Here is a 12,586-nt window from a genome sequence, read left to right as displayed (position 1 = left end):
CTGGGCGTGGTCAAAACAATGCGAAGAGCAGTTTGCGGAGCTGAAGCAGGAGATTGCCCGAGCCACGTTCTTGGTGCATTACGACCCGGCGATGCCGCTGATTGTAGCAGCCGACGCATCGCAGTACGGCATTGAGCGGTGCTGTGTCATCGGTTCCCGGACGGTACGGAAAGACCGATTGCGCACGCATCCCGGAGCCTTAACGCCGCCGAGACCAGATATGGGCAGATTGAGAAGGAAGCTCTCGCCCTGGTCTTCGGGTGCAAGAAATTCCACCAGTATATTGCTGGGAGGAATTCACCCTGCTGACGGACCACAAGCCGCTGCTGAGCGTGTTTGAGGCCGAAAGGGATACCGGTGGTGACCGCGAACCGCCTTCAGCGCTGGGCGTTGATGCTGATGGCGTACAGTTTTGCCATCGAGTATAGGCGAACAGAAGAGTTTGGCCAGGCGGACGGGTTAAGCAGATTACCACTGCATTCCACGGAGCTGACCGAGTTGGGTAACCTGGGAATGGACAGCATAGTCAATGCTGTGCACACGGAGAACGCGGGACGGTTACCAGTGTCGGTAGAAACTGTGGCAAAGGAGACTTGCGCCGATGCGGAGCTCAGCATCGTTCTGGATTACGTCCAGACTGGATGGCCGAGCGTCGTGAGAGAAGGGCTGCGACCGTATAAGCGGCTAGAAAGTGAACTGGTGACAGTGAACGGGTGTCTGTGCTGGGGCACCCGGACGGTGATTCCGAAGAAGCTGCAAGCGCAGATACTGTCGTACCTGCATGAAAGCCACCTTGGAGCGGCAAAGATGAAGGGTGAAGCCCGCGGGTACTGTTGGTGGCCGTCCATGGACCGGGACGTGGAGCGGGTGTCCAAAGCGTGCCGTATATGCACTGAACGTGCTGGAGAAACGGCGAAGGTCCCGCTGTCACAGTGGCCAGTGCCCGTCGGACCATGGAGACGACTCCATGTTGACTTCGCCGGACCGTTCCATGGCACGATGTTGTTCGTCGTGGTCGACGGCATGTCCAAGTGGCCGGAAGTGGTCTCGATGCGACATGCAACCACGGACGCAGTGATTGAGGCTTTGCTGGACATGTTCAGCCACTACGGGCCATGTACTGAGATAGTGTCAGACAACGGCACACAGTTCACGTCCGAGCAGTTCAGCGAATTCTGCCAGCAATACGGCATTAGGCATTTTCGGACGCCACCGGGACATCCCCAATCGAATGGCCAAGCGGAACGCTACGTCCAGACGGTGAAGGACGGCGTCTCCAAGCTCATGGCCGACCAAAAGCGCCTGCCGGTTGCGCTGAGGAGTTCCTCTGGCGCTACCGTAACGCGCCTCACGCAACGACTGGGAAAACGCCAGCCGAGCTGTTTCTGGTCGGAAGATGCGCTCGACGCTGGATCTGCTAGTCCCTGTGCTGCTGACCACGGCAGAAAGAACAGGAGCGCCACCGCCGAAACTTCGACCAGCACACAAGGAAGAAAGACTTCCGGTTGGGTGATTTGGTCCTGGTGCGAGACTATCGCCCAAGCCGTGCAGTGGACTGGATCAGTGGCAAGCTGATTAAGCGCGAAAGCCGGCTGATTTGGGAGGTGCGAGCGATCTGCTGTGGAGGCGACATGCAAACCAAATACGCCCTCGATTTTGGTTGGAGACGCCGGAACACACGGAAGCAGATACCGGGAATGGTCAAACGGCCGTGGAGACATCGGTAACATTTCCTCCGACGAAAGTAATGGAGAAGACGGTCTCGCCTGCCAGAGCGCGCACGCCGACGTCACCAACGCAGCCGCAATCGGAGGTTAAACCACAGCCCGAGGTGATGGTACAGCCGGAAGTGAAGCCAACTTTTCCGCCCATCACACAGGAACTGACGCTGACGGCACCAGTCGCGCCGCCAAAGGTACAGCCGACAGTTCTACCATCCGGTAAGGTGAAACCACCGAAAGCTGCGAAGCCTGCACAGCCACCGGAGGAATTACGCAGAACTGGAAGAACGAACGCCGGAAAAGCCCCAAAACTGTTGATAAATGAAATGTAATATTTCTTTTTTATTTTGTTGATGGTTTTATGAGTGGGCAACCCACTGGGGGAGATGTAGCACGTAGCAACGACTGTTATGTTTATGTATTGTCAGCTGATGCAGTTCGATATGCGGAGTCAGTATGCGATAGTAGCGAGCTCGCCAATAAACTAGTAATTCACGACACATTCCGGGATAGCACATTCTGAGCCTTGCCGCGCCAATCCAAAGTCGGATATTTTGGCCACATTTCCCTCACAAATGAGGATATTACGAGCGGCCAAATCTCGATGAACGATGGACGAAGCACTGAGATACATGACTGATCTGGGTGGCATAAGGAAGCAGAGTTTGCGTGGACAAAAATATTTCACCATATACTACTCTAAAAGTGAATACGATTATTGTTCTTTCAAGTTATTTATTTCATCTCGATAAGTACAGTACATGATCTGTATTCTGTACATATACTGTATACATGTAGGTTAGTGATGGACCGGAGAATACACGACTAAGGCACAGTGAAGACTGGTTCCGGCCTGTACGGTATCCTCCTCAAATGCATGCTATGCTATTTCCAGTCAAAAAATCCTTCCGGCGAATTTCCGACTTTTTCGATAGCAGTTTTTCCTACCTGCTACAAGTTCAATTCACGTGCACCACACTGTGTAGTGTGTATACAGCACTCGTAGCCTAAAAAGCCAGCCGCACTATTTCGACTGCAAATGAGCTACAGTACATACAAACCGATACAATAAACTACTCGAGCAGCGTATTGTGATCTTTCATAAGTGCGCCGCTGTATTGAAGTGATATTAATTATATCACCGGCAGCTCTTGGTCAGTACTTCCGAATTTCTCCTTCGTCTAATATCGCTACTGTTTATAATACGCTGGTGTGATTAATTAAACTTCCGTTGGCGAGTTAAGAACACTTATTGCCAGTTCTGTTTTCCTCTAACATTTAACAAAATTATTAGCAGCACTTTGGTTAGTTTGATCGCGCCCTTCACAAAAAATCTTGCAAAAAATAAGATTTCTGAAGTAATAAATAGTAGTATTCCTAATCGTAGTCCTCTAATTACTTTAATTGAATGAAATCCTTGAATTGATGGTTTGTAGAAGATATTCAACGCAGTAATGGAGTGGCTGATTAAGCAATAAATTGTAAATAAATTTTTCTTTAGTTTTTTATTTGATTTTTTCTACGTGAAGTGAAGTCCAAGGTATATCCCTCGCGAGTCTTCGCCGACGATGTTTTGCAAACTTTCTCTGATCTCAACAAATTCCGGACGATCTTTGGGTGATAGTTGCCAGCACCGAGTCATGAGTTTGTACCTATAAATCAGAATGCACTACCTGAGTGACCAGGCTATTTCTGCTTGACGCAATCTACAGTCATGTCATTTGAAAGTTTTTCGTACAAAAGCGTACATAACCAATGGGCAAGTTGGTGGCATATCCAGACGGAATCCGCCCCTCAATGCCGCTAGGAAGTCACCAATAGTGCGTCCGCGAATGGCCTGCGTGCCAACATAAGGTTCCACGCCTAGACTGAATATCTCCCACACCATTATCCCGAAAGACCAAACGTCTGATTTGAGAGAGAATATTCTTTCCGCCATGGCTTCGGGCGGCATCCAGCGCACCGGCAGATCCTCCTACAAGTGCAATAGCTGTATGTGTTCTATTTTACCTGCGGTACAACGTAATTTGAACACATATCAAAACATCAGCATTTTAACAACATCAGAATCTCATTAAACTTTTCCTTTCCTTCCATCGTTCCCATAACAGATGCCGCGGTATCACGCTGAATCTCTAGTGACAATCTTTGCCGTAAAAATTCATGGGAACGGGTTTCGCCTGTGTGTTGCTCCAGTCGTTTGCCCAGAGCTTTGGTAATTGCGATAGCGGACGGTCCCCAAGGGCCCATTGTTTCGAAAGCTATCGGTGCAAAAATGTATCTGCCGCTTAGGTACAAATAGAGCCGGTACTTGTTTTCTTCCGCTTCCACCGCCGCTGCGCCTGCATTTGCTGCGGTAGACTTGATGTGGGACGGCGCAACCGTGTCCACACAAGTGACATCCCACGCTAAAGCATGTTCCTCTCTGCCAGGCAAAGGTTGTGCATCCATCGGGGCGTCGTTCGGACGTATGCGACGTGCCACGTGGCTCCGGCATTGCCGGAATCCCAGCTGAAACGAGAGCGCGGCATACTATGTTGTTAAGCCCGCCGTGACGTGGATGTCTACCAGCTGAGAATGCACAAGACAGGCCGTGGTGTCCGTACTTATCGACGTGTTTTAGGCACTTCATACAATCGTGAGGCTCGCATACTGCAACTCCCAATGGCAGGCCCACAGATATTTTAAGAGTGTCGTCGTCCAAAAGGTAACCAATGTGAGCAGAGGGTAAAGCATTTAACCAGATGCCGGCTGTATACGAAGTTACGAACAATGTAGAGCGTGACGGCAATGAAGTATCGGGTTGGCGGTTTGTTGTGAAGACTGAGCGCGGCGACATTACTATTACATTACTGTCCGATATTAAATTAAATTACTGTCCGTTGATATCGTACCTGCATGTCATCAGAAACGTATTCGGTTCCCGGCCGGGACATCCCAAACCCGGCTACTTTGGCCACTTCTCCTTCGAAAAGAAGGATATTGCGAGCCGCTAGATCTCGGTGTATGATACGTTGGTTGCTTAGGTACTCCATGCCTCGGCTGATTTGATACGCAAAGCGCAACAGCGTATGCGTCGAAGGCACACGATCTTCCGGCGCGACATTCTCGAGAGATACGGAGCCCAGAACAACATCTTCCTCAGTCGATTGGGTTGTAGGACAATTCTGCCGCGGAATAATATTTCCACTTGAATCCACCAGGTTAGTAAAAGCTACCCGGCAACGTTTTCGCAGGAAATTTGTTAGGGATCCCAACGCAGAATATTCCAACAGTATCAGAACCTCGTCTTGTACAAGCATCAAACCATAAAATTAATTAGGATTACGCCAGCAAAACGACACCCAGAGTTTTCCAGCATATACCTGTTAATACAGCTCCAAGTGCCTGGATGATGTTTGAATGGCGTCCAACATTGGCTAAAGTTTCAAGTTCGCGAACGAGTGGCCGAACATGTGAAGGGTTATTCGGCAATAGCGCGCTCTTTACCATAACCTTTCTTGCGTTCGGGCCTTGACTTGGTGGACAAAGACCGACAGCGTATCCGTCCCGCGTGATGTTTGTGGCAGTGCTCGCCAGGATATTCTCGGCTGAAAAAAAACCTTTGTAGGAGTAACTGATTGCTTTTGCATGCACAGAGCGCACTAACTGATAAACGGGAAAATGCCCGGACAGATTACTAGAGTAGAGTTTTGACTTTAATCATTTGAAGCTGCCCTACACGCAAAAAAAGGTTGAAGGAGGCTACAAGTCTACATGTGTAAGCCTCTTGAACGTCCTGACGTCTTAAACGTCCGACATACGTTTTGACCAACAAACCATCCAAAACGTCCTAGAGCCGCAAAATCCTCCGCCGTACGTTCGGGATGGAAGCAGGCAGCAAAATCAGACTGGGCTATTTGCTGGACCGCTAGACGGTGTACCCGTCCAGGGCTAGTCGGTATTTTTGCGTTTTCATATTTCGTAACTTACCCAACTGCAATCCGACCGAAGGAATGATTAACGGACGAATACGGGGATGCGATGTTAAATCCCTCACAATCAAGCCGTAATCCAGCTGCGATATATCGTGTAAGCGTTGCGTCGAGCTTAGAAAATGAGTGCTTTGAGGAAATGTCCCGTCATAGTGACCAAAGCTTTTGGCTTTGTATCGTCGAAATGCAAGCCAGCACAGCACAACAGCGGCCGTTAGGGCGACAATGGGGAGTACGATTCCCAAAGTGAGCGGCACAGCAGAAACTGAAAAATTTAGGGATTAAAATTACTGACGGTCGATTGTCTTAGGTGCATATCCCAAATGGGGCGAATGACAGAAGATAGTGATAGGGCTTTTTAATGTAATACTGTAGTACTGCTCTCGCAAAATAAACGGTAATGTTACGCTGACCGCCTACCGTATTCGGGACTCCCCTCAAACTTTTGCCAACCTATTATTTTTCTTAATTTGTATTTCACCTTTAGGCATTCATACTTCGGAAATTTTGAGTAGAAACTACGCATTCGCTTGCGAAAAGACGGGAAAGTTGGAAAACAACCTTTGATACCAACAACTTAATTTCAATTTACTTCAGTTACATAAAGTTGCAGCTATGTTTTTCCTTTAGACATAACATGTAAAGATCTCTGCGCGGAACCCTTACATTTAACCTCAACCGTTATTATTAAACTGCTAAATTTATTAGAAACCGTCGATTTTCGAATTTCCGCTTTTTCGTGTCGAGAAAAAGCTTCTTTTTAAAATGTTGGTTTTTAAGCTTTTAATCCAAAACTCCCAAGGCGTGAGCGATTGCAGTTGCCGTACAACGTACAACCCAAAAAAAAATTTGCCGGAAAAAAAATGAACAACTCCTAGCATTACGGTCGGCCCTGATTGTAAATGCGGTTGATTGTAAATAAGTACCATTAAACAACTTTTTACGTGAAAGTCGAGGCCTGAATTCCCAGATTTCCTGAACGCAAAAAAACGTGATTTACGTTTTACTGCATCCGTAGATGGGGAGCGTTTTTGCCGTACGCTAACATAGTCCACGCGAAACTCGTCAGGTAGGTTGTTATTTGCAGTTGTAGTGTTTTCAGGAAGTCGAGGGTGTATTGACAGGCGGACGTACATTGTCGGCCACGTGGACAGTCCCGGAACCGTTAAATTCAGGGCCCACCGTTCATCCACGTACCATTCTAATTTTTCGCTGGTCCACACCAGCTTATGCGTGTGGAAATCGAGAGATAGGTCTTTATCGCTGCAAACGACCGTGAGCTAGACACCCGATACGCATCACGGTGAAAACAAAATCGCCTTACTTGTAAAAACCATAAGACCTCCTTCTAGCTTCGTTCCTGTCTACATAATCTACGGAGCCCCGCAAATTCTTTGAGGCGGACGATGCGCGATATCCCACATATAAAGACGGCTTAGGAGGTACCGCGCAGCTTGCATTTGATGTAAGCGTACGCTCGCAAGCGTACAGACCGATTAAGACATCAGATCCATATGCGGGGAATTTCGCCCGCACTGTCATCTCGCCGTACTTAAACTGAAACTGCCATAGTGTACTCGCGATGAGGGAAGTATACACGGTATTCGAGTCGTTCCGCTTCCCCACTGCACGTAATCGCAGCTCTCCGTTCAGCAGACGAATATTTTGCCGGTCCGCCGGTGGATACGTGAGAGGAGGAAGCAATTTATCTATAACCTCCCAGTCCAAGCCTAACATATCGCCGTTGAAGTCATCGCGGAACACTTCCACCATTTCGCTGGTATCCGTGGAATCAGTGTGTGTCTCCTGGACATCATGGTACACCAAAATGCTGATGATCAACAAGCAGAACCGGATACACCAACTCATGCTTATTGTCGAGAAGGATCTTTGTTAGGTTTTGTTACTATTTAGATACTGCTTCCATTTGGCTGCTTGTTGTATAAAGATGACTGCAATTAAACATCCATTTTAGCACATGAAAATTGGGGAGGCATCTGCACCGTACGCACACCTGCAGTCTGTGCTGACTCGGTTGTCGGTGTTTTCAGACAGCTAGAGCAAGTAATGAACAAAAACGAAATCTCGACGGAAAAATATTGCAGCAATAACGATGTATGTAGTTATCCGTACAGTCACTGATTTGTGCGCTATCATGGTGATAAATGTGGATATGGTATGTGCGACGTCGTACGTGTATCGTTTACAGCGCAAAGAAATTTCCCAAGGGCAGTAAAAACCACCCGTGTTCGTCACGTTAACGCTCCTTCATTACAGTATTTTTGTCGCCAGCGGCTGTTATAACATCCAGTGCAAAATTTGCTTTTAATACCATGCCGACCGTACCTAAAAAACGTGATTTACTTGATTTATGGTCTGTAATTTTCAGCTCACTTTGCTTTTATTTCATTAAAGTTTGTGTTACTGTACTTAGAAGCCGACGTAAAGGCTGATACAAAACGCAAACGCTAATTAAGGTAATGTGTATGGTGCAGACCTGTGCAGTTATTTTTAACTATTTAACGTAACGCGAGTTATTTTCGAGTTATCGAGTTATAACGTAACTCTGAAGCGTAACTCGTCTCCCCGAAAACTTAACTCTAGCGTAACTCGCTCAAAAATTGTATGTATTGTCTATGATAGCGTAACTCGCTGAATAACTCGAAACTCGGTTTACTTGCATTAATAGCGCAACTCGTAGCGTAACTCGCACGCTCCCTATAACTCCTAACTCTAACTCTGGGTCAGTTTTCCATAACTGCACAGGTCTGGTATGGTGTATTACAAATTCCATAGCAGTGACACTGTGTTGCTGTAGTCATATCTTTGCTATTTGCCCATTATTATCAATATATTTTGTGATGTGCGATATATTTCGAGCGCCGGACGTGCAACATGAATACAAAATGAAATCTGTTTGACAACTGCTGCAGCTAACCGTTCTTGTGACGGTACTGTCACAAGATTGTAAGCCCACAGTACCTAGGTATGCCTCTGGGCAAATTGACTCAGGGATTTTTCTGACAGCCTGAACAAAACTAACTGTGGTGCTTGAAAGTCGATATCAATAAGAGTAGCTTTTTACGATATGTACTGCCGCAGAACAGCAAATCTTTACATTTAACAAAAAAACATCCGCTTATAATCTTAATAAACATGGAAGAAATCAGACGGCAATTTGGCTATCTATTTTTTTTAATTCTTTGCATGTTTTCGGCCTCTGTTTACGCTGATATGGTAGAAGTTGACGTGTACTGGCGTCCCTTAGTACACATCGGTACTACTCTACTACTTCTACCCCTACTACTAAGGCTTAGGCTTTACTACAACTTCTACGCGAGTCATGACCCCGAGTCTCTACTCCGACTTCTCAGAAATCCCCAGCAGAGAACTTTGACCGCGACTTGCCATTTCGACTTGACCGCGCTTCGGTCAACGAGCTCAACCTATTGTTCTAGTGTACTAGCTGACCTCTTGTTCTCATTAGTCCACGTGTAAAGATGCAGCGGTGTATTGGTTAGATTCTAAATCCCTATTGTTCTCAGACCCGTACCTGCGCGTACGAAGAGCCAGCACTTGCGGTGCCCAGGGCTATATAAGGCGCTCGTCGCCCATTGTAATGTCAAGAGTTATAATCCCAACAAAAGTAGAGTCTTGTTACTCGATCTGATTAACTTCAGGCTTTTGCTCTGGTCTTCTCTTTCCAAGTGAGGCTGTTCAAACTGACCTCTGGGTGACCTTTCACCTATTGTCAGGGGTCATTCCTCTACTTCGTCGACGTGCATTATCATCTTCGGATAGTCTCGTGACGTAACAGGCTACTCACTTGATCCCACTTGTTTGCCGTGACCTTTCGGTCCCTTCGATCTTCATGCCCTGTAGCGCCAGGTTGATGGATTTGTCATACTCATACGCTTCGGCTACCATCTAGCGTCGGACAGGTAACGTATAACTTCACGCATCCCTTGTGTTTCCTTTCGTGTCTTCTCTTTCAGCAGGCTTTCGAGTTCCGGATCCTCTTCTCATCCTTGCATATCATCTCATACTTGTACATCAACATCCTTAACCTTTCGCTCCATGAATTACATAAGAAGTTGAGATTAAGAGTCGCTCTATTCCTCCGACTGGTCGTGGTCTGGGAAGTGCATATCTCCACCGCAAACCCTATATTTTTATTCTACGTATTCCGTATTGCACGACATGGCGCCCACCGTGGTTCAAACTTTCCCGATGGAGCAGAAAGTTTAATTTAATTTGATAGTACAATTAAATTGATGGTGCAGGATGGTTGGTGGTCAACTCGAGAGAGCCCACATTAATTAAGTCCGTTAGGAGCCACTAGTGTGGTGCAGGAGGTCTGCGTTCCAGTACTGACCTAGGGTAACCGAGTCCCCCGGTTTGATTGATGTATAGATTGATTCGCACTTAGCGATATATATTTTGGGTGACAATACGGACTGAGAACAGTATAGGCACTTGAAAACTGTTCGTGTATGCGGCACTTTACGTGTCTATTATTGAAAAAGCACCGTAAGACCATTCGAGGTCAAAATTTCCTTTCATTTTATTTTCTGAACCGGGCAAGCCAGAAAGACTACGTGAATTTGAACGGCAGAACCAGCAGAATTAGCTGATCGGAAACTGTAAGTCAAACGTGCGAATATTCGCAACCTATTTTTAGCCGTTCTTTAATATTGAATCTTTGTAAAAATGTTGAATTGTGATAAATATGGCGTATCCGAGTTAGCGGAGTAGCCATTGTACTACGATTTTTGAAAATTTTCGGTAATCAACAGAGCAGATATAGCTGTCTCTTGTTGTGTAACGCAGTGTCACTGTTAACTGGAAATCAGTCACAGTGTTGTAACTAGCGGATAAATACGATTAGCAGTTGAAACCTTAAAGGTCAGCTGTAAATACGAGTCGCTTACATACGCTTGAGTGCGTGTAGTAGCAACGGGATAAATACGAGTTATTTACGCATGCTTGAGTGCGTGCTGTAACAACGAGATTCTTGGACGTGTTGTTTCGGTACCGCGGAGGTTGGTATTGAGTTAGCGTCGTCCTAACGAAACGGTGTTGTCAGGAGTCACAGCTTTGAGTAGCGTACGTGTATTTCTGTCAAGAGCCGTGGGTCATACGAGTTGGTTGATTCGTCAATCAACGGGAACAGTGTAACCTTCACTATCCGAATCCAGTTAATTGGTAAGGTTTAGTCGCGGTTGCATTGCAAACAAAATGTCGGAATTAGCAGAATTAACTGTGAAACGAGATGGCTTTTGGCCATTGAGAAAAGTCGAATCAGATAGATTGCAGTCGAAAGCGGTTGAAAGCGGGTTTGACACTCGTTTTCAGTTTCCGAAGAAAGTTCCCCTTGGCTTAATGTATAGGGCAGTAGGGTTAGAACCTCCGGAGAAAAAGAGCGCGTACTGCAGTCAACAATGGGTTGACTGGGAAGATAAAAATTCAACGTTGGTAAGAGCTCCGAGTTACTATAGCACTTGGTTCTCGCACGAACGGTCTATCCCGTCAGCTTACTTAAATATGTCAGAAGCAGATTTTAAAGCAGCAAAAGAATGGGCGACTTTGAATGTTGCTGCGTACGAGGCAGAAGTTCAGCAAAGAAAGGAGTCAGGTACGGGTAAGAAATCTCGGGATACCATAGTTATGTCAGATGGGCCGTTAAACGCCTTGGTAATTATTGAGAATTCTGGGAATGCGGTAAGTGAGTCGTTGTTGGACTTGGAAGATAGTTCGGCTTCGAGTGCACAGAAAAATGGCATGACTCTGTCCAGTATGCAGTTAATTTCAAGTCAGTCAGGCGAGACGGTTTATCCTGGGAAACAGGTAACTCCGTCAGTGGTAAATCCAGATCAAGTGGTGGATCCGAGGAGATCGGTGATGTCGCAACTGGTAAATCCACATTCAGTAGGGCAGTCGTTAAATACAGAAGCAGTTGGAAATACAGTTGAAAATTCGAATTCAGCAGCGGTAGGGAATTTTGTAACTCCGTCCAATGGGGCGAGAGAACGTAGTGCAGCGGCTCAAGTTAGCGATGAACGCGCGGTTGCTATGAACAATGATCAGAATAATAATGCGGTTGGCAGTAATCTTTTTGGTAATATTACGATGAGAGAAGGAACTTTTTTTTCTGAAAATTCAGACGATGAAAATAATACGGCATTTAATGGTGAAAAGTCATTGTTGGATGAAGATATTCCGTTTGATGAAAGTGTGAATAATCTTTTGCATCCACTACAGTCAGATCTGCGGCATTTCATTTTCGAAAATGATTTTAATCCTTTAAATCAGGAATTTGCGCAAGAAGTAAGTGAGGTTGACGCTAAGTTGAAAGCTTCTAAATCGGAGCAAGAGGCATTAGCAGTCACTCGTGATTCATTAGGTACTATGATTCGGTGTACGAAAAATTATGTTGCATTGTGTCTTAGGCAATTGCAAAATAGCGACGAAATTAATCGGTTGAACGAAATTTTGAGTAAAGATGATAAATTGAAAAATAAACTGCACGGTGATATTTCGGCCTTAAGGCAGCAGTTATTGACAGTTCAGGCAAGTAATGCAGAACATGAGAAAAATGTTCGTGCACTTTCGAGTAAGTGTCAGGTGAATGAAAAACGTATTCGCGATCTTGAGGAGGAAGATTCTCAGTCGTCGAAATTAATTTTGGAAAATCAGGAGCTCAGTGCTCAGTTGCGGTCAGTAAATGAACATTTGCAGAAAGTTAAGGCAGAAGCGTCAAAATCGCTTGGTTCGAGTAATTTGCAGGCTTTAGCTATCTTCAAAGAAAATGAGAAGAAATTGCTTTTGGAAATTGAACAGTTGAAAGTCAATTGTAAACTGGAATATAATGCGAAAATTGTTGCGGAAAAA

General features: G+C 46.0%; 2 protein-coding genes across 3 annotated transcripts; one reads left to right on the top strand and one right to left on the bottom strand.

Moving 5' to 3' along the window:
* The first annotated feature begins 399 nt into the window (after nt 1–399).
* LOC129602161 (uncharacterized protein K02A2.6-like) lies at nt 400–3,199 on the top strand. The gene is made up of 4 exons (XM_055501126.1): nt 400–1,338; nt 1,446–1,604; nt 1,667–1,915; nt 3,158–3,199. The coding sequence occupies exons 1-4, from the start codon at nt 400–402 to the stop codon at nt 3,197–3,199; spliced, it is 1,389 nt and encodes a 462-aa protein (XP_055357101.1).
* LOC129602162 (fibroblast growth factor receptor-like) lies at nt 3,126–7,819 on the bottom strand. Of its 2 annotated transcripts, XM_055501127.1 has the most exons (8): nt 7,020–7,819; nt 6,736–6,958; nt 6,622–6,670; nt 5,694–5,960; nt 5,087–5,311; nt 4,616–5,010; nt 3,470–3,696; nt 3,126–3,373 (listed from the first exon to the last, which is right to left on the bottom strand). In XM_055501127.1, the coding sequence occupies exons 1-8, from the start codon at nt 7,562–7,564 to the stop codon at nt 3,241–3,243; spliced, it is 2,064 nt and encodes a 687-aa protein (XP_055357102.1). In that variant the 5' UTR covers nt 7,565–7,819; the 3' UTR covers nt 3,126–3,240. The 2 variants fall into 2 exon arrangements, with proteins under 2 accessions (XP_055357102.1, XP_055357104.1); XM_055501129.1 differs by lacking the exon at nt 6,622–6,670 and having other exon boundaries at nt 6,696–6,958.
* Between the last annotated feature and the right edge of the window lie 4,767 nt (nt 7,820–12,586).

The sequence above is a fragment of the Paramacrobiotus metropolitanus genome, unplaced genomic scaffold (assembly GCF_019649055.1).
Source record: "Paramacrobiotus metropolitanus isolate TYO unplaced genomic scaffold, Prichtersi_v1.0 Parri_scaffold0000347, whole genome shotgun sequence".
NCBI lineage: Eukaryota > Metazoa > Tardigrada > Eutardigrada > Parachela > Macrobiotidae > Paramacrobiotus > Paramacrobiotus metropolitanus.
The sequence above is the reverse complement of the archived record's forward strand: the minus strand, read 5'-3'. Positions and strand labels throughout refer to the sequence as shown.